Source organism: Protomyctophum parallelum, assembly GCF_964188405.1.
Source record: "Protomyctophum parallelum genome assembly, chromosome: 17".
Classification (NCBI taxonomy): Eukaryota; Metazoa; Chordata; class Actinopteri; order Myctophiformes; family Myctophidae; genus Protomyctophum; species Protomyctophum parallelum.
The window spans coordinates 45,181,075-45,203,933 of NC_139719.1; the positions used below are offsets into that span (position 1 = coordinate 45,181,075).

Consider the following 22,859-nt stretch of genomic DNA (forward strand, 5'->3'; position numbering starts at 1 on the left):
TTATACCATTAAGCACAGCTTGACACCTCAGTATTGATTGCCTGGCTACACCAGGCCCACAGGGCACCGACCGCTCCATGGATTATTACTCTATTAAATGGTAATACTCTATTTGTAATTGTGGGCAACTCTGGCTCACAGTTCATTCTGAACAGTGTTGTTTTCGTGGACTAAAACTATGACGTCAACTACCTTTTTTCACAAAAAAAAAACTAAATGGAAACTAAGCTATGATGACTAAAACTAAATATATGGACAATTTATCAACTAATCAAAACTAGACTAAAATGTTAGGAAGTATTAGTATTAGTCTACTGTCTCTGTTGTAAAAACACAACAGATATAATAATCCAGGCGGCCTACAGCAGGAGTAAAGCAACAAACTCTGTAGGCTACAATTATTATTTGCGTATAATTTATTAGTATTTCCAATTGTCAGTATAGCCTACTCAAAAAAAGAAGAGACCACTCTTGTGGGGAAAAAACTTTAATTTCAAGTGGTTAATGCATTGCAAGAATAAACTTTAATTATTTGAATCTTATTTTATTTCATTTATTCAAGAAATTAAAAATCATGGATTATTTTTCTTTTATTAAATTCATTAAAAGCTTTTTTGGGGAATTAATGTAGCCTACAATATTTAGGACATATTCAAAATAATTAAAAACAGAATGCAAGAAACAAAAATAATAAAGGGACCCATAATGATGTGTCAGCGACCCACAAAGATTCCCAACCCACTGTTTGGGAACCAGTGGTCTAGAGACTATAGTCTACTGTAATATCACACAGTGTCATTTCATTGGACAGTAGACATTACATCCGCCCGCCCGCCCACTACATCCGGTACTGACTTCCACATTCCACGCGGACACCGTTTCCCGCCCTTCAGGAGCAGCAGAAGCAGCAGAGTGTAAACATTAACACACACAGAGTCAAATAAAAGCCATTAGGACGAAGTTTACAACTAATGGAACCAAAGCATTGGAGCTGCTCTTCAAACCAGGTGAGGTTCCGTTGAGTTTTATCTGTTGTGTGTGTATATTATATATATATATATATATATATATATATATATACACAATATCTCTCGTCGCCAGTGTGTGTCTAAAGTTTAGTCAACCAGAACCATCATCACATTCCCAGGATGAGAAAAGTAAATCTGCTTCACCACACCATACTGTTATATTGGGGTCACTAGTCGCCACAATTGTATACAAGCTCATATCTATTGGGCAAGTGATTCCGTCAAACTAAATTAATAACCCTGCTCAAATGAAGTCTGCCCTTTTCATTTGATATTTGAGTGATTCAATCATTTAACCAATGGACCGTTGCGGGTCCATTTGGTTTCATTTGTACACTTGGAGTCAAAGTGTACTTCATATCGAGTGGCAAAGTGAGTTTAAGGTCGCCTAAAGTTGTTTAATGTGACTTTCTGTTAGGATGTATGGTCTGTCAAGGCCAAGGAAGCTCTGAGAAGGAAGGGAAGTGGTCACGTGACTGGGCTGCGCCATGACACTTTCATGGACACTTTCATGGGAGCCAAACTCACACCGGAAGTGCAATGAATACATGGCAGTGAATGGAGCCGGCTGGACCAGCTCATAACAAACATTATTTATGAACAATTGAGACCTTTTGTAAAGTAATCACTTCTGGAAAATATCAGAAGACATATCACAGGTTGTTTTCTAATCACTTACTTTTCGATGTGCACAGAGTGCACAGTATATCATTTTATCTGAGGATCTAAACAGCAGCAGGTATCGTTTCTGGCTCCGAAGTATCGCGATATTTTGCTGACAGACAGGAAACGGTGGGAAGTCTCGCGATACTTTGTGGTATTTTGAGCTCTTTAGATACCATACGTCTATAAAAAGTACACAGTGTACACATCGAATAACAACACAGCAGACAATAATGTGTTGCATGTCTTCTGTTATTTTCCAGAAGTGATTACTTTACAAAAGATCTCAATTGTTCATAAATAATGTTTGTTCATGAACTGGTCACTGAGCTCTCATTGACTACAATGCATTCTGCCAAACTTCCGGGTAGTTTGGCTCCCATGAAAGTGTCCATGAAAGTGTCATGGCGCAGCCCAGTCACGTGACCACTTCACTTCCTTCTCAGAGCTTCCTTGGTCAAGGCCAGGAAGTAGTTTTTGCCACTCGTTCCTACATAACTTCCTGGTATGATGATGATGTCACGCACATAAAACCCTCTATTATGAGGGGGTTGTTATATGTATAATATAAAATATATAATATTTCAAGCTTGGAAGCAAGCCATCCAGGCTCCTGGTAAATAATAACCATAAAACATTTGATTATGTTCTTTTAAAGCTGCAAAACAAAGTATTTATTTATTCATTCTATATCATATCCCTGCATATCAACGATTTAGAGGGCAAATATATATTCTTTGTTGTAAAGCTATGCTCAGACTGCAGGTTATTAAGGGACATTAACTTTATAACACATTTGATGATTTTCACATCTACTCTGGCTTTTGTGTGGACCGCTAGGCAGTGTTTTAAGTTGCTTGATTCAATAGTTAGATATTTGATATTGATTGTATCAGTTATGCCCCTTCCTATTATATAGGCTACTGTAGGCTACAGTAAGACCATTCAATTTCAAACTCCATGTTAGACTCATTGAAAACACATCCCTGCTACTGGTGACTATTGTCCTTAATGGGGAGACGTTCATCTTTTGATTTGTTATTTAATCATGTCAATTAAATTCAAATGAAGCTTTATTGGCATGAGAAAACATACATTTACGTTGCCAAAGCAAGCAAGCATGTCAATATGTTCTGTAACATAATGTTTTAAATTCTTCTCATATTGCACTGTGTTGGATGGTGGTTTGTACCCCCCCCCCCCATGTTAATTCAGCCAATGTAGCAAAATTGGTTCATCATGAAATAAATAAATAGAAACAAAGAGTCTGACAGTTCAACTCCAAATATTTAAATGTCAATGTATAGGGATTTTTATCACTGTGTCCATAGTTCTTTTCTTTTTCGGGAGGTCTTGGGGCACCGTGAACCATGCAGTCGCATTTAGAGAATGAAGCTGAGAAGTTAACATGCTCTGTTTGTAACAGGAATCCACCATGGAGCACTCTGACATCTGAGAGGTTAACATGCTCTGTTTGTAACAGGAATCCACCATGGAGCACTCTGACATCTGAAGTTAACATGCTCTGTTTGTAACAGGAATCCACCATGGAGCACTCTGAAATCTTGGACATTCTGCACGAGCTGTCAAGTGAAGACTTTAGCGAAATCAAATGGCATCTAAGTTATCTAACGAGTGGGACTAAACTCATTGAAGGCTTCCGGCCGCTCCCGTGGTCTCGTGTAGAGGATGCTGACCGAATGCAAACTGCCAGACTGATCACATCGACCTACCCCACTAATCATTCTCAGATCCTTATTCATTTTCTGCAGCAGATCAAAAGGAATGATTTAGTGGACAGGATACCCAAAGGTAGGTGAAGGGAGGATGCGACTTCTACACACTATTAAACTATTTATATCGCAACAAACTGATCGGCACCCAAAATGTACAGGACATGTTTTTTATTCATGTGTTTTACGAAAAGTTCTGACAACTTCTTGTTGATTTCCAAAATATCAGGTTATAGAACCCTGCAGAATTAGGTTTTGAGTGCTACTTCTGTATAATAGACAACACTGCATTTAATTACTGGAGCAAATCGGACATTGCCTGAAAGTCCTACAATCTGTTACACAGTATGGCTCCATTGTGGGACGGCTTAGGAGATGTTGAATACCATTTGTATATTGTTGTTATCTTTACTGTACTGTTTCAGATGTTTCACTTTTAATCCCCCACAAAAACAACACAATTCATTTGAAAGGGGAGATGCAGTGATAATATTATAACCCTCTATATCCTTAATTGTTAGACTATAGATATATATTTTTATATGTTTTATACATCAAATAATTTGCATGAATCTCCTTTATCTAAGCTGTGCAATGTATTTTTGTGTTTATTTACATTATCAACACTTTTAACACTACTAATGCATTAACAGTTAACTTGTATGATTACAAACAGAACAGTATTTTCTATAATTATAACTAGAAAGGTCGCAATTTAAAAAGAATTGCAAAGTGTGGTTGCCGCAGTGGCTTACATATGCCCCTCCCACTAATATTGACATATTTTCCAGAATGGCCAAAATAATTATATATTTTTTAATACAGAATGAGATCAAATGGACATTGGTTATATCGGTTATCGGCCATAACTGCAATTAACGCCCAAAATGTCTCATCAGTACATCCCTAATTATTTCACTCTCTTATTAGTAGCTTAACTAGTATTACAATGTTTTCTATTGTATTTTATGTCCAATGTATTTGTTTTTAAGTTCATAAAGTTAAAAGTAGTTTAATAAAGTAGTTATAAGTTATAAAATTAAGTATAATTAATGCATTTGAACACATTTGTTAAAAGTACAACAGTTCCCAGCAATAATGTGAACTAAATGTGGATGTTAACAGAAAATGTCGTCTCCCACGCTCACCCCGTCTCCTTTCAGTCCAAACTCCCACACGCTAGTGAACAGGTGAACTGTCAATCTGTCAATCAATGTTCATACGTTCACCATGTCAATAATAATAAAAACACAAGACTTACAAGTAAGACGCGCAAACGCGGGAAGCGAACGCAGCTCGTGTGTGTGTGTGGTTGTTTGTGTGTGTGTGTGTGTGTGTGTGTGTGTGTGTGTGTGTGTGTGTGTGTGTGTGTGTGTGTGTGTGTGTGTGTGTGTGTGTGTGTGTGTGTGTGTGTGTGTGTGTGTGTGTGTGTGTGTGCTACAGCTGCGCCCTGTGTGTGTGTGTGTGTGTGTGTGTGTGTGTGTGCTACAGCTGCGCCCTCTGGTGGCGGGCGGGTGGTGTCACAGCGGGACAGACACACACACACACAGACACACAGACATGATCAGCAGGGTCTCATAGTTAGTGCTCACTGCGTTCGCAATCATACGTCACATGGCTTCTACATATTATATTATGTACGGTAAAAGTTGTGATCATTATGTTTTGTTTCTTATGTCTTCTTAGGTTCTTCTAGTCAAGCTGCAAAGGGTCCTGGTCCATCATCCCATTCCCAGGATGCTGCTGCTGCTGAGAAAAGTAAGGCCCAATCTGGTTCTCCCCTTCACCATCCCTTACTGTTTTGTTGGTGTCATTCGCCAAAAATCAAGTTCATAAGCATTAAACCTGTTAAGAATGAACCCTGCTCTATAGTTGTGTTCATCGTAGGTTCAGGAGTAGAGACCACCCTCTGCTTATCACGGCCACTCCCCGTTCTCAATCGCTTCCCTATCTACCACACTTGCCCTCATTAATTAGCCACTCTCCATTCACAATCACCCATATGCACTACACCTGCCTCCACTCACCACAGCCAATCCTTGCTGCAATCACCGTCCACAGCCTGTTTGTTCTGCTTCACAACAGACGAAACATGGGTCATGAGTACTGCTCTTGTAGATCGGCTATTTCTGCTATTAATTTCATTATTTATTTGTTTCTTATGTCTTCTTAGGTTCTTCTAGTCAAGCTGCACCTGGTCCAGCTTCACTGACAACCCAACCAGAACCATCACCACATTCCCAGGATGAGAAAAGTAAATCTGCTTCACCACACCATACTGTTATATTGGTGTCACTAGTCGCCACAATTGTATACAAGCTCATATCTATTGGGCAAGTGATTCCGTCAAACTAAATTAATAACCCTGCTCAAATGAAGTCTGCCCTTTTCATTTGATATTTGAGTGATTCAATCATTTAACCAATGGACCGTTGCGGGTCCATTTGGTTTCATTTGTACACTTGGAGTCAAAGTGTACTTCATATCGAGTGGCAAAGTGAGTTTAAGGTCGCCTAAAGTTGTTTAATGTGACTTTCTGTTAGGATGTATGGTCTGTCAAGGCCAGGAAGTAGTTTTTGCCACTCGTTCCTACATAACTAGGCTACAGTAAGACCATTCAATTTCCAACTCCATGTTAGACTCATTGAAAACACATCCCTGCTACTGGTGGCTATTGTCCTTAATGGGGAGACATTCATCTTTTGATTTGTTATTTAATCATGTAAATTATATTCAAAGGAAGCTTTATTGGCATGAGAAAACATACATTTACGTTGCCAAAGCAAGCAAGCATGTCAATATGTTCTGTAACATAATGTTGCATCAACGAGTCCTTTTAAATCCATGCACTTTAATATATTAGCGCCCCTCACTTCACACGTTGGCAGATGGCTTTCAGTGTAGAAACAGTAGAATAGATACAAACAAAATGACAACAAAAAACATATCTAGATTACATTGATCAGTTTTTATGCGTTTATTTGTGTGTGGGGGGCAGAGGTATTTTGTTTTTGTGTTTTGTATTGTTGCTCCCCATGTCCCTTTCCCCAAAAAGAAAGCCTAACGGTTTTCTTGTGCCTGTAACTAATCAATCAATCAATGAACAGAGTGCAGAACATTACTGTTACATTATTTTTCAAACATGTAAACTTGTAAATAACATTATTTCAATTATCGTTTAGGTCAAACATGCTTAACACGTTGACCTTAAAATGGTGCGATGGTTTGTTATAGTTTAGGTTAGGGGTTCGATAATCCACCACCGCTCCAACAACAACCAGCGAGGAACAGGGAAGCATGGGCAGAGGCTAATGCGCCCCATAGACTAACTATCAGTTTCCCAGAAACCAGTTAAAGTGACAACTGAATAAGAACCATCACTAATTACTATTATACGACACGACAACTGTGTTATTTTACATCATGTGTGACCATCCTGATATGTAGTATGCCAATGATATTTACAACTAGAAGAAGTGCTCATCGGAGCACAGGTTGGAGATCGGGGAAGGCCAGCCAGCTCCTCCAATTTGAAGGGCCCGGACAGCAAGGAAACGCCCAGTGGAACTCTGAACATGGTCAGCAAGGAAGTAGGTATCATCCTTTACTACAAAAGCAATAAACAAGGACTGCCTTATTCACTTTTTTAAGTTTTATATTGCGGTGGGAGGGGGGGGGATGTCAAATTTGTTCTTCATTGTTTTTTGTTGTTTTTCATATTGCACTGTGTTGGATGGTGGTTTGTACCCCCCCCCCACGTTAATTCAGCCAATGTAGCAGAATTGGTTCATGAAATAAATAAATAAATAGAAACAAAGAGTCTGACAGTTCAACTCCAAATATTTAAATGTCAATGTATAGGGATTTTTATCACTTTGTCCACCACAGTTGGCGGGGAACGGGAGGTCTTAGAAAACCATGCAGTCGCATTTAGAGAATGAAGCTGAGAAGTTAACATGCTCTGTTTGTAACAGGAATCCACCATGGAGCACTCTGAAATCTTGGGCATTCTGCACGAGCTGTCAAAAGAACAATTTAGAGAATTCCAAGGGCATCTAACGAGTCCGACTAAACGCATTGAAGGCTTCCAGCCGCTCCCATCGTCTTGTGTAGAGGATGCTGACCAAACGAAAACTGCCAAACTGATCATGCAGAATTACCCCGATAATCATTCTCTGATCCTTATTCATATTCTGAAAAAGCTCCACAGGAACGATTTAGTTCATTTAGTTTTGCCATCGTGGGAACTCAATAACAAAGAAACGAGAGAACAGCGAGATGCTTGGGAGAAGGACAGCAGAGCATGTTCGGATAAAATAAAACAGGAAGATGACAAGAGAAGTGAAGAGCAACAAAATCAAATAAAAATACTTCAGGGAGAAGTTGATCTGATCAAACAAAACCATGACAAGAAAAGAAGAGAAGAGGATCAAAAGAGACAAGAAGAAGAAAATAAACAACAGGAAATTCTGCAAGAGAGGAAGAAAGAACAGGAACTGGAGGACAGCAAAAGGAAGGAAGAACAGGAAAAGAAACGAATGGAGTGGGAGAAAGAACTTGAGGCCTCAGAGAGAGAGAAAAATGTAGGATCAGAAGAAATGAGGAAACAAAAAGAGGCCTGGGAGAAGGAAAGAGAACGATGGAATAAAAAAGAACGGGAGGACAAAGAGAAGAGAAGAGAAGAAGAAGAGAAGAAAATAAAAAGGCTTCAGAAAGCATTTGAACGTGAAAGAAAAGAACATGAAAGGAAAAGAAATGAAGAGGACAAACGCAGACAGGAAGAGGAAGCGGAAAAACAGAGAATTGTGGATGATCTCAGAAAGAAAGAACTGGAAGAGCAGCAAAGAAGAGATGAGGAGGACAGGAAAAGGAAGACACAGGATGACATGAAACAGAAGGAATGGAATGAAAAAGTTGAGGCCTTGGAGAAAATGGAGAAGATTTTAAAAGAGAAGGTAGATGAGATGAAAAGAGAGAGGGAGGAGCTAAAAATAACTCATGAAGAAGAAAAGACAACAATGACAAAAAAGATGAAAGAACAGGAAGATGAAAAGGAAGAGGCCAGAAAACGGGAGAAATTGGAAGAAAATCAACTAAATGAGCGGAAAGAAAGAGAAGAGAGGAAGAGGAAGAAAGAACAGGAAAAAGGGGAAATGGAGGACGGAAAAGGGAAGGAAGAACAGGAAAATAAACTAGTGGAGTCAACAGCTTCAGCATCACACCTGCACACCACATCAAAATGTCTACCGTTTCCAGTGGAGAGAGAGAAACATGTAGGATCAGAAGAAATGAGAAGAGAAAGATGGAATAAAAAAGAACGGGCGGGCAAAGACAGGAGAGAAGAAGAAGAGAAGAAAATAAAAAGGCTTCAGGATGAATTTGAACGTGAAAGAAAAGAACATGAAATTAAAATAAATTTTGAGGACAAACGCAGACAAGAAGAGGAAGCGGAAAAACAGAGAGTTGTGGATGATCTCAGAAAGAAAGAATGGAAAGAACAGCAAAGAAGAGATGAGGATGAAAAGAGACAAGAAGAAGAAAAGAAACAACAGGCGATTTTGCAGGACAGAAAAAGGAAGGAAGAACAGGAAAAGAAACAAATGGAGTGGGAGAAAAAACTTGAGGCCTCAGAGAGAGAGAAAAATGTAGGATCAGAAGAAATGAGGAAACAAAAAGAGGCCTGGGAGAAGGAAAGAGAACGATGGAATAAAAAAGAACAGGAAGACAAAGACAGAAGAGAAGAAGAAAAGAAGAAAATAAAAACGCTTCAGGAAGAATTTGAACGTGAAAGAAAAGAACATGAAAGGAAAATAAATGAAGAGGACAAACGCAGACAGGAAGAGGAAGCGGAAAAACAGAGAGTTGTGGATGATCTCAGAGAGAAAGAACTGGAAGAGCAGCAAAGAAGAGATGAGGAGGACAGGAAAAGGAAGACACAGGATGAAATGAAACAGAAGGAATGGAATGAAAAAGTTGAGGCCTTGGAGAAAATGGAGAAGATTTTAAAAGAGAAGGTAGATGAGATGAAAAGAGAGAGGGAGGAGCTAAAAATAACTCATGAAGAAGAAAAGACAACAATGACAAAAAAGATGAAAGAACAGGAAGATGAAAAGGAAGAGGCCAGAAAACGGGAGAAATTGGAAGAAAATCAACTAAATGAGCGGAAAGAAAGAGAAGAGAGGAAGAGGAAGAAAGAACAGGAAAAAGGGGAAATGGAGGACGGAAAAGGGAAGGAAGAACAGGAAAATAAACTAGTGGAGTCAACAGCTTCAGCATCACACCTGCACACCACATCAAAATGTCTACCGTTTCCAGTGGAGAGAGAGAAACATGTAGGATCAGAAGAAATGAGAAGAGAAAGATGGAATAAAAAAGAACGGGCGGGCAAAGACAGGAGAGAAGAAGAAGAGAAGAAAATAAAAAGGCTTCAGGATGAATTTGAACGTGAAAGAAAAGAACATGAAATTAAAATAAATTTTGAGGACAAACGCAGACAAGAAGAGGAAGCGGAAAAACAGAGAGTTGTGGATGATCTCAGAAAGAAAGAATGGAAAGAACAGCAAAGAAGAGATGAGGATGAAAAGAGACAAGAAGAAGAAAAGAAACAACAGGCGATTTTGCAGGACAGAAAAAGGAAGGAAGAACAGGAAAAGAAACAAATGGAGTGGGAGAAAAAACTTGAGGCCTCAGAGAGAGAGAAAAATGTAGGATCAGAAGAAATGAGAAAAGAGGCCTGGGAGAAGGAAAGAGAACGATGGAATAAAAAAGAACAGGAAGACAAAGACAGAAGAGAAGAAGAAAAGAAGAAAATAAAAACGCTTCAGGAAGAATTTGAACGTGAAAGAAAAGAACATGAAAGGAAAAGAAAAGAAGAGGACAAACGCAGACAGGAAGAAGAGGACAAACGCAGACAGGAAAGAGAAGCAGAAAAACAGAGAATTGTGGACGAGTTCAGAAAGAAAGAACAGGAAGAACAGCAAAGAAGAGATGAGGGGGACAGGAAAAGGAACACACAGGATGACATGAAACAGAAGGAATGGAATGAAAAAGTTAAGATTTTAAAAGAGAAGGTAGTTGAGACGAAAAGAAAAGTGGAGGAGCTAAAAATAACTCATGAAGAAGAAAAGACAACGATGACAAAAAAGATGAAAGAACAGGAAGATAAGGGTATGTTTTTATGTTTTTTACTACTACTACTACTACTAATACATGATTATTGTCAAGGATCATAGTCTAAGTGTATTATAATTATTATACTTACAAGTTGAAATACATACATTATTGTATACCGTAATACATTGAAATCTGTCACTGCAATAAATGCACTATACTGCTATATAGTAGGCTACAATTGTGAGTCACTATAAGTCATCATTGGGTGCTTTAATGAAAGTAAAATAAATAGCATTCAATTTATACAAGAACAACACAAGATCTTCGGTAATGTAATGAATTTACTTAAAACGATCCCTGGCTAATAAGAGAAATATGCCTTAAAACACTATACTTGCCCTCTATAACTAAAAATACAAATAAAAACACCAATATTTTATTTCTTTCATAAATAGAGAATCTTTCACTCTGCAGGGACTGCCCCTGTTGCAAGTTGATGTCATAGAGTATGTCCATGTGTGGTCAGCCCTATAGAAAATTATATGGAATGCAGGTGCTAATAAAAAAGTATTACAAATATTTATTTGATGCTCATATTATCCTTAGGAGGATACAGACGACGTCTGCACATACCGGCAGCAGAAGAACCCTGCCTCTCATAAGATGCAATGGAAAAGTTCTAGCTGCACTCATGTGTAAAAAATGCCCCATCAAACTTTCAGACGCTGTTTTTATCCCAGTGTGGAGGAAGAATGATTAGGATTTATATTGTGATCTCTCACTCTTGAAATATATAATCCAAATTGGTTTCTGTTGTGTGTGAACAATAATAGTAATTCAAAGCAGTTGTCCTCAAAACCACACCTCCAGTCGCTGTCATAAGAACGGGAGGTGCGCTTATGATCACGGCAACAGAGCCTGTTTGTCCATGGTTGCACGCACACCTGTAGCCCATCGAGTATAATTCATGCTTCGTCCCGCGATGGTGTCACACACGCAGACCTCTACACTCACAATAGTCGCATCTGTGATGCGATGTGAGCTTATATATCAGCTGTTCTCTGTGCACAATACTGTTGGGCTTTGAAGTATAAATGTCTCCTATAGGGCGCATCTCACTAGCCAACACACAGAGGAGGTTGAATGAACTGAAACCAGCGCTCCCCAAAACAACAGGTTTGGAGATCTGTTGGGAATTGATTACATGAAACAGTCACCCATGCGCCCAGTCCCTATGTTTGTAAACAAATAATTGGTCTATTGAGTCGTTTTTATTAGCATATGAATTCCATACATTCCATAGGGCTAGAGTAGACCATATTGGACATATGACATCATCAAATTGTGACAGGAGCAGTTCCTATTGAGGACAAGTATAGTGTTTTAAGGCATATTTGTCTTATTAGGCAGGGATCCTTTGAAGTAAATTCATTACATTACTGAAGGTCTTGTGTTGTTCTTGTATACATTGAATTGAAAAGTTGAAAGTATAGTGTTTTAACTTTTAAGGCATATATGTCTTATTTGCCAGGTATCCTTTTAAAGCACACAATTAACTTATAGTGACTTATAATTACACTAAATGCATTATATGATTAATATAATATATTTCAAATATGATAACTATAATCTTTGCCAAAACAGAATTATTAATTATTTTAACTGTTTTGTATTTGTTTTTGTAGATTCTGGACTCAGGGTTGTGCTTCTTGGGAAAAGTGACAACAAAAAGGCAACACTTGGCAACTCGATCGTCAACAGTCAACAGTTTTCATCGCTTAAATTTCCTCGCATTAATTACATCCACAGTCCAACCAAGCAGGTGGCAGATGGAGTGTGGAAAGGAAGGTCTGTCAGAGTAGTGAAAACCACAGACCTCTTCAGTCAATCTTTTGGATCAGTGAGAAAAGAAATAGAAGAGATCTGTTCTTCTGATTGTTCACCCCATGGACCAAATGTATTGCTGCTGCTGTTGAAGCCTAATGACTTTACTGAGAAAGACAGAGAGACACTGGATTCCATTGTGGCTTTGTTTGATCAAGAGGACTTTAACAACTTCATTTTCATCCAAACTGATGAGGTTCAACCAAACACATCTGTAAAACAGCTCATTGCAGACTGTGGAAGAAGACTTCACATGACTGAAGATCACATTCCATCACTGATGATGGAAATGGAAAAGATTGTGAGTGAACGCAAAGGAAGATGCCTTACCTCTGTTAAAGGTAGCGGTGCGATGACACCAAAGTCAAACCCTCCTCTGAACCTGGTTCTGTGTGGCACAAGAGGATCTGTGAAGACCTCCGCAGCCAACACCATTCTGGGTCAGATCCAGGACAGCTCAGGGCCTAGTTCCCCTACAGAGTGTGTGAAGAGACAGGCAGAGGTGTGTGGCCGCTCAGTGACCCTGGTGGAACTGCCTTCCTTGGATGAAACCTCTGAAGCTATGCTTCACAATGCGTTGAGATGTGTCTCTCTCTGTGATCCTGAGGGCGTGCATGCCTTCCTGTTGGCCGTTCCTCTCGGTCCGCTCTCAGATGAAGACAAGGCAGAGTTACAGAGCATCCAGGATGTATTCACCTCTGAGATCAGAGACTTCACCACGGTTCTGTTGACTGTAGAATCTGATCCAAATGCTCCAGCTTTTGCCAACTTTGTAGATCAAGACAAAGGCATTAAGGAGCTGTGTAAGAGCTATGCAGACCGACGCACTGTATTCAACATTAAGAACAACAAGCAAGTTCCTGAGTTGTTGGATGCTGTGGAAAAGATGAGACCTCTGGAGGGTAAACCACTTTGCTTCACAAGAGACATGTTTATGAAAGCCCAGATGGAGAAGAACATACAACTAGAGAAACTCATCACCACACTACGTGCTGAAGGACAGAAGTCGAATAAACCCAACACTGGTAAGTGTATCGCTTTCACTATTCACCTTTTCATATTTCACCTCAAGTACATATTGGCAATTTATTGAAAACACCTAAATCTGTTAAAACATATTATTTCCGGTTACTAATTATATTCCTCATGATATTTCAGGTGATCCTGAGAATGGTGGGGGTTGCTACACCACAGAGATGTTCCAGGAGGCTGAGGCAGCCATCCAAAAACAGATGGAGAAGAAAGATGAAATGAAGAGAGAAGTGGAGGAGCTGAAAATAATTCATGAAGAAGAAAATACAAAAATGACAAAAAGGAATGCAATGAAAGAGCAGGATGATGAAATTGAAAAGGAGAGAAAAACACAACTGAAAGAAATGGAGGATTCTATTAAGAGAGAGCGTGCAGAGGAAAGAGAGAAAGAACGTGTTAAAAGAGAAAAGGAGGACAAAAAACGAAAGGAATTGGAGGAAAATAAACTCAATGAGTGGAAAGAAAAACTCATTGCCTTGGAGAGAGAGAAACACAAGGTGTCAGATGAAAATGATGCTTTGAAGAAAGAAAGAAGAGCATGGTTGTATAAAATAATAATAACAATAATAATAATAATAGCTCCAATTTATATAGCAATGCTTCTGTTTGATACAAGTCTGTCCCAGGAAGGGACAGCCATCCAAAAACAGATGGAGAATATTTTAAAAGAGAAGGAAGCTGAGACGAAAAGAGAAGTGGGGGAGCTGAAAAGAACACATGAAGAAGAAAATAAAAAAATGACAAAAAGGATGAAAGAGCAGGATGATGAAATTGAAAAGGAGAGAAAAAAAAGAGAGACACAACTGAAAGAAATGGAGGATTCTATTAAGAGAGAGCGTGAGGAAAGAGAGAAAGAACGTGTTAAAACAGAAGAGGACAAAAAACGAAAGGAATGGGAGGAAAATAAACTCAATGAGTGGAAAGAAAAACTCAAGGCCTTGGAGAGAGAGAAACAAAAGGTGTCAGATGAAAATGATGCAGTTTTGGAACTCAAGAGAAAAGAAATGAGAGAATTCTCATTTCAGCAAGATGCTTTGGAGAAGGAAAGAAGATCATGTTTGTATACAATAATAATAATATTAATAATAATAATAGCTCATATTTATATAAAACAAATGGAACGAGAGAAACTTGAGAAACAACATCAAGAAAACCTGAAGCTGATGGAGAATAAATACAAAGATGAGGCCAGAAATCAAGCTGAGGAATTCAATGAGTTCAGAGAAAAATACCGGAAGGAGTTCGACAATCTCATACAAAAACAAGAAGCTGAAATGCAAAAACTGAAACAGGGTCAAGTGGAATATGATCTTTCGAGTCATAAGGAGAGTGTACTGAACCTGAAGCTGATGGAGAATAAATACAAAGATGAGGCCAGAAAACAAGCTGAGGAATTCAATGAGTTAAAAGAAAACGTGAACGATAGCTTTAGCTTTAGGACCGTTAGGATAGAGATAAGAGAGAAAATGAAAGAACTAGAAGACCTAGAACTAGTTCTTCATGAAGAACAACAGAAAGAGCTGGACAAGAAGTCGTGTGTTATCAGCTGAGAACATCATGAGGTCAACATTTTGTGTAAGTGATTATAATGTATTCATAAGTAAATCACATCATTTCATGTGATCGTATGACTGTTTTGCATTATGGTTTAACTATGAAATAAAATTACAAAATAAAATGTCTCCTCAAACAAAGCCAGACAAATTATATTATACATTTAATTATAATAGAAATTAAATTATCTATATAATCTTTGAATATACATCATTTTTACATTTACAAAAAAAATTGAGATTGGGATCTGTGGCTACATTTTGGTCATCAAGGCATGTCCATCTCTCTAGGTCAGAGGTCATCAAGGCGTGTCCGTCTCTCTAGGTCAGAGGTCATCAAGGTGTGTCCGTCTCTCTCTAGGTCAGAGGTCATCAAGGCGTGTCCGTCTCTCTCTAGGTCAGAGGTCATCAAGGCGTGTCCGTCTCTCTAGGTCAGAGGTCATCAAGGCGTGTCCGTCGTCCTCAGACCAGCCCTCCATCGTCGCTTCCAGCCGTGGGAAATGTTTGATTTAGGAAAACAAAGTAGTAAGAAACAGAAAACCTATTTTATTTTACATAAGAACATTATAATGTTCTTATTTTGTGCAATAGTCATATACTGTATATACTGATAAAGACGTTTGACAATTGTGAGGAGAAAAACTGACAAGATTTATACTGAAATACTGAAGTTTTAGTGTCCAGGTTTTCTTCAGAATAGGAAGGACACTGATTTAAGTAACGCATAAATACTACTATGATTTTTATAATGTATAGAACATTGGAATACATCAGCAACAACACTGGCAACACAAGGGACACTAGGCCTCTGGGAGTTCAATGATGCTGACTCTATTTTGATAATTAATAATCACAGTCAGATTATTCATATTGCGTGATGTGTCTTTCAGCAGCACTTTAAGGAGGATGAGCTCCGTCGTGCTTAGTGCCATTATTTACAGAACGTGTCGTTCATTAGTGTGGATGCTCACATAATTATCATACAGTTATAGTTATTATTTACAGAATGTGCTGTTCATTAGTGTGGATGCTCACATTATTATCATACAGTTATAGTTAGTGTGAACATGCTTGATAAGACATTCCTTTTGCTGTTGAACTGTTGTTTGTTTTGCTGTTTTGCTTGTTTTGTTTTTGCTGTTTTGCTTACACTCATGCACACACTTATACTGCTGATCATACAGAAAAGTTGTCCTTTTGTGTTATTATTTTAATTAATACAACAGTTGTTAATTGACGTGGTTTGTGTGACTCTCCCTCAGTTTGTCTTGGCCACAAAGACATGACCCGATATGTGGGGTTCTGACCCGATATGTGGGGTTCTGACCCGATATGTGGGGTTCTGACCCGATATGTGAGGTTCCACAAAGACATGACCCGATATGTGGGGTTCCAAATTTATGTTTGTTTGAGGTGTTGTGGATGCAGGATCTCAGCGTATATATTCTGGCTGGACATACAGTATTGTAATGGAGGATCTCAGTGTATATATTCTGGCTGGACATACAGTATTGTAATGGAGGATCTCAGTGTATATATTCTGGCTGGACATACATTATTGTAATGGAGGATCTCAGAGTCGCCGCTCGGTGCAGGCACTCGCTCGACTATCCCCTAACTGGTGAAATCATTATTTTGTTCCTTAAATGGATAAACAAGTTGTTCGTTTACCATACAAAGCTTTAGTGTTCGTGGCACTTACTGTACGTTGATGTTGAACTTTTTTATTGACCTAGTTAAGTGCACCTTTGTATTGATTTTGATACAACTATCTAGTTAAGTGGTAAACCATGTATTGATGTAAAACTAGATATTTCAGTGGTAAAACTATCTGATTAAGTTGTAAACCTTTGTATCGATTCTGTAAAACTATCTGGTTAACCAACAACTGCTTTTCTTGCTTCAGAAGCAACAAATAAATGAATATGGAAACTGCATGGTTCTCGTTGTTGTGGCTCATCATCAAATTCAAACAGTTATCCTCATGGAAATACATACTGTATGACATTATGCCAACATGCAACATAATGTATATGGTAAAGCTGTTATGTTACAGATAAAACATTCTTCTTGTCTTAAACTATCACACAATGACATGATGTTGTTTGACACAATGTGTCTTTGTACTATTTTGGGAATGGTGTTTTTTTAAGCTCTGTAATCATTGGCCATAAAAATGCCTAAAATACTTTTGAGAGTTGTAACGAGAATGTATACACTATTATTTTACAGCACAGTTATCTTTCAGAGCACAGAGCTAAGATATGCAGGTGCAATCCTTCATCATTATCATTCACAATGGAAGAACATTGAAGAGATTGAGAGCATATCCTTCACTCGCATACAGGCAAGAATCCTAGCTGATGACAACCTACAAATGTATCTAAAAAATATACTTGTTTGAACCAAATAATCACTTACCCTATCTATGCCTTTAAATGTGGCTGTTTCAATCTCAGGATAAGAAATGACATGTTTCAATTTTAAGAATATATCAAGGATTAAAGGTCTTATGTCTGTCAGATATAGAAAGACTTCTAGTCTAGTCTACTACTATACTATTGTAACGGTGTCTTGAAATCTTCCAGACGACTGCAGACGGTTCAGAAAGCTGTTGTTATAAAAAGACAGGGGAGTCCATCACCCTTCAGTTCTTAGACCTTTACACTGGCTCCCTGTTCCTCAGAGAATGCATTTCTAAATGCTATTGCTGTAAAGCACTGAATGTTTTATGGCCAAACATAATATTTATGATCTTGTTCTATACCTGGTGGCTGCAGTCAGGCCTGCGTTCTGTGGAGAAGCAGCATTTACTTTTTTATAAATATAAAAAAGACCTAGTGCTTATTTCCATTGTAGTCCTTTCAGTGCAAATATGCTGACACTTTTAGTATACTGTACGTAGTACAATATAGTACAACAGCAGTGGTAGGCAATATTTGGCACCGGTAGCCTACTAATTGGCACAAAGGAGGGTGATCACTGGCACACTGGCATACATGTGAGAGAGAGGACTTTTGGTTTAAAATAAACTAGTCAAATAAATGAACTCCCTCACATTTGTATGTAAATGGTGCATTTATTAGTGCATTACATTCACACACCGATTGCGGTGGAAGCCATGCAAGACATCACCCATCACATCAGGAGAATTTTGGGGTTCAGTGTCTTGCCCAAGGACACTTCATGTAGACAGGAGGAGCTGGGATTCGAACCGCTGACCGACGGATCATTGGACGACCTGCTCTACCTCCTGAGCCACAGCCACCCCTACACGACATCCTGCACATTATTCTACATTCATTACAACTCTGAACTCTGACTGGGGACAGAGTCTGGGAGATAGGAGGTTATTGCTCTGAGTCTAATGATCATTATAACCACGTGAAAGAAAATATTGAAAAAGAAGGGAAAAGATTATATTTGTGGACAATCAAAAATATGTTGGATTGGATATGTTTTTATGTGGTGTCATTACAATTAATGTTGGTAATTTACACACATTTAACTATCTAGATTCTAGAAAATGTAAACATGGCAGTTTGTTCCATAAAGGTTGCAGAGCCCTGCATATACTGTTACTGTATGTCAGTCAGTCCATCAGAATCACATTTCTGGTGGTGGTGTCATAACGTGTTACAATACCACCACCTCGTGGTGAAATATCGCCATCGCCACGGAAATAATTTACAGAACATAATTATGTCATCCATTAAATATGAAATACTAATAGACAAGGCAAATATTCACGGTCATATATTGAGGCACTCAGGGTATTGAAATGTATAAATCAAACACAAATTTTTGCCCACATGTTTGCATTTGTAAACATTGTTATTAAGGTTAAATCAGTTGATTCACACTTTGTCTCTGTTGTAAAAACACAACAGATATAATAATCCATCACCTGGCCCCTACAGCAGGTGTAAAGTAACAAGCTCAAGTGCTGTAGGCTACAAGGGCTATTATTTTTGTATAACTTTAGTGTTTAGTAGTATTTCCACTTTAATTTCAAGTGGTTAATACATTGCAAGAATTAACTTTAATTATTTTAATCTTCTATTTCATTTATTCATGAAATTAAAAATCATGGATTATTTTTCTTTATTCAATTCATGAAAAGTTAGCTTTTTTGGGGAGTGAAAAAAAAATCATAATGATGTGTCAGCGACCCACAAAGGGTCCCAACCCACTGTTTGGGAACCAGTGGTCTAGAGACTATAGTCTACTATAATATCACACAGTGTCATTTCATTGGACAGTATACATTAATTAGCAGGATCATATAAATTAATATGTATTTATCTGCAGATTGCATCTGATAATATTTGATTTGTGTGTTTTTCACTAATAGGATATTGCACATTTAACCCTTTTAAATGATTTGATGATTGATTGATTGATTGATTGAAACGTCAACAAAGTAGAATAGCCTGTGTACAGGTCAATATAAAACATACTACACGGATAACACCAGAAAAAGAAGCTCACAATGCGTGTTGTCTGTGAGCTTGTAGACTGATTGATTGATTGATTGATATATTTATTAACAGTATGCAGAATTACAGTACATTTCAAGCACAAACTCAATACAAAGACTGTTAACTGTGAGTGGACGACCCAATAAAGCATTACACTTGTTTACAAGAGGGCCTACCTTGTTCAATTCATCAAAACATTTAGAGACGTACGAATTAATAGACACTTCTATCCAAAGAACAGAACAGGAATTCATCAGACCAGATATTTTCAAATAGCCATGATGAATATGTTTAATGTGTAGGCTATGTTAAAAAACGAAGGAGTATGAATTAATTAATGATTACCCCAACTCCATACATACATTGTCGCCTTTATTAAATTAATTTCAAATGAGCTTTATCGGCACGAGGAAAAAAAACATACTTTTATATTGCCAATAATATCTCTCGTCGCCAGGCGGTCCGTGGTGTCTGTTCCAAACAAACCAGTCAGATCCGGTCTAGACTAGAGTCCGCCCACTACATCCGGTACTGTGAACGCACACACCGTTTCCGTATCCGCCCTTCACAGAGGAGCAGCAGAGTGTAAACATTAATACACACAGAGTCAAATAAAAGCAATTAGGACAAGTTACAACTAATGGAACCAACGCATTGGAGCTGCTCTTCAAACCAGGTGAGGTTCCGTTGAGTTTTATCTGCTGTGTGTCTAAAGTTTAGTCACAAACGGATTGATTGTGTCAGCCAGGTGTGTGTTCGTCCCTCGGTGTGTTGTGTTTGTGGCAGAGAGTGAAACACTAACTAAATGGATAGTGGTAGCCATAGATATGTCTATATGGTGATATCAAGGCAGCGTTGGCGTTGCTACATTTCAGTGAAAGTTTTGCCTCCACTGAAAAGTCTTCACATTTATTTACAAACACAGAAAAAGAAAAGAAAAAGAGCGTCTTTATTTTAGTGGTGATGATGATAGTTCACCACTAGGTGGTGGCATTGTAACACCGTGTTTAGTGACAAGTGTTACTGTGTGCGCGCGCGTGTGTGTGTGTGTGTGTGTGTGTGTGTGTGTGTGTGTGCGCGCGCGCGCCTGTTTGTGGTTGTTGGTTGTTTGTCCAGCATCCAAGAGATATTGCTCTGCTGTACCAAGTGTCAAGAGGATGGATTGAATATGCAGAAAAAACACAGACTATTTCAAATATTCCTACTATTTCATATTCCATATAGGCCTAACTCTCATTCTAACTTAAACCCAGATCTACATGATTATGTTACTGCTGTAGCATATGTGTTTTTCTCAGGGTAGATAATAATAATAATAATAATGTTGGTCTCTATTGAGATAACCTTATATTCTTTAAACGATGCAATACTGCCTCATCAAAGTTGGTGTTGTGACTTTAGATAGATATTGTAAATGACTTGCATGAGAAGGAGAGGTGGTGGAGTAAGCTGGTTTAGACAGTTTTAGGGTGCAATGGAGTTAAGAGGTTTTGTGCGATGTAAGTTGAATTTGTTTCCACTTTAGTATAGTAGACAGTGTGTGTTGTTGAGGGGAAAGGGGGGGGGGTATTGGGCCCCCATTAGCCTACACGAAAGAGCCAGTTGTCCCCTGTTGTTGTTGTTGTTGTTGTTGTTGTTGATGTTCTATTAGTTTAGGTTTTGTGTATTATTAGTAATGTGAGTTCAATTTGTTTCCACTTTAGTATAGAAGACAGTTTCTGTACAGGACTGGTCAAGGCCTAAGAACACTTTAGTATAGAAGACAGTTTCTGTACAGGACTGGTCAAGGCCTAAGAACACTTTAGTATAGAAGACAGTTTCTGTACAGGACTGGTCAAGGCCTAAGAACACTTTAGTATAGAAGACAGTTTCTGTACAGGACTGGTCAAGGCCTAAGAACACTTTAGTATATAAGACCGTTTCTGTACAGGACTGGTCAAGGCCTAAGAACACTTTAGTATATACGACAGTTTCTGTACAGGACTGGTCAAGGCCTAAGAACATTTTAGTATATAAGACAGTTTCTGTACAGGACTGGTCAAGGCCTAAGAACACTTTAGTATATACGACAGTTTCTGTACAGGACTGGTCAAGGCCTAAGAACACTTTAGTATAGAAGACAGTTTCTGTACAGGACTGGTCAAGGCTTAAGAACACTTTAGTATAGAAGACAGTTTCTGTACAGGACTGGTCAAGGCCTAAGAACACTTTAGTATAGAAGACAGTTTCTGTACAGGACTGGTCAAGGCCTAAGAACACTTTAGTATAGAAGACAGTTTCTGTACAGGACTGGTCAAGGCCTAAGAACACTTTAGTATATAAGACAGTTTCTGTACAGGACTGGTCATGGCCTAAGAACACTTTAGTATATACGACAGTTTCTGTACAGGACTGGTCAAGGCCTAAGAACACTTTAGTATATACGACAGTTTCTGTACAGGACTGGTCAAGGCCTAAGAACACTTTAGTATAGAAGACAGTTTCTGTACAGGACTGGTCAAGGCCTAAGAACACTTTACTATAGAAGACAGTTTCTGTACAGGACTGGTCAAGGCCTAAGAACACTTTACTATATAAGACAGTTTCTGTACAGGACTGGTCAAGGCCTAAGAACACTTTAGTATATAAGACAGTTTCTGTACAGGACTGGTCAAGGCCTAAGAACACTTTAGTATATAAGACAGTTTCTGTACAGGACTGGTCAAGGCCTAAGAACACTTTAGTATATAAGACAGTTTCTGTACAGGACTGGTCAAGGCCTAAGAACACTTTAGTATATACGACAGTTTCTGTACAGGACTGGTCAAGGCCTAAGAACATTTTAGTATATAATACAGTTTCTGTACAGGACTGGTCAAGGCCTAAGAACACTTTAGTATATACGACAGTTTCTGTACAGGACTGGTCAAGGCCTAAGAACACTTTAGTATAGAAGACAGTTTCTGTACAGGACTGGTCAAGGCCTAAGAACACTTTAGTATAGAAGACAGTTTCTGTACAGGACTGGTCAAGGCCTAAGAACACTTTAGTATAGAAGACAGTTTCTGTACAGGACTGGTCAAGGCCTAAGAACACTTTAGTATAGAAGACAGTTTCTGTACAGGACTGGTCAAGGCCTAAGAACACTTTAGTATATAAGACAGTTTCTGTACAGGACTGGTCAAGGCCTAAGAACACTTTAGTATATACGACAGTTTCTGTACAGGACTGGTCAAGGCCTAAGAACACTTTAGTATATACGACAGTTTCTGTACAGGACTGGTCAAGGCCTAAGAACACTTTAGTATATACGACAGTTTCTGTACAGGACTGGTCATGGCCTAAGAACACTTTAGTATATACGACAGTTTCTGTACAGGACTGGTCAAGGCC

At 38.5% G+C, this 22,859-nt stretch overlaps 1 protein-coding gene across 1 annotated transcript; it reads left to right on the forward strand.

The window, feature by feature from the left end:
* Window positions 1-12,773: 12,773 nt before the first annotated feature.
* LOC310874799 (GTPase IMAP family member 4-like) lies at window positions 12,774-16,292 on the forward strand (the record flags this gene model as incomplete). Its single annotated transcript, XM_083787667.1, has 3 exons — window positions 12,774-13,446; window positions 13,580-13,683; window positions 16,269-16,292. The coding sequence occupies 3 exons, from the start codon at window positions 12,774-12,776 to the stop codon at window positions 16,290-16,292; spliced, it is 801 nt and encodes a 266-aa protein (XP_083643793.1).
* Between the last annotated feature and the right edge of the window lie 6,567 nt (window positions 16,293-22,859).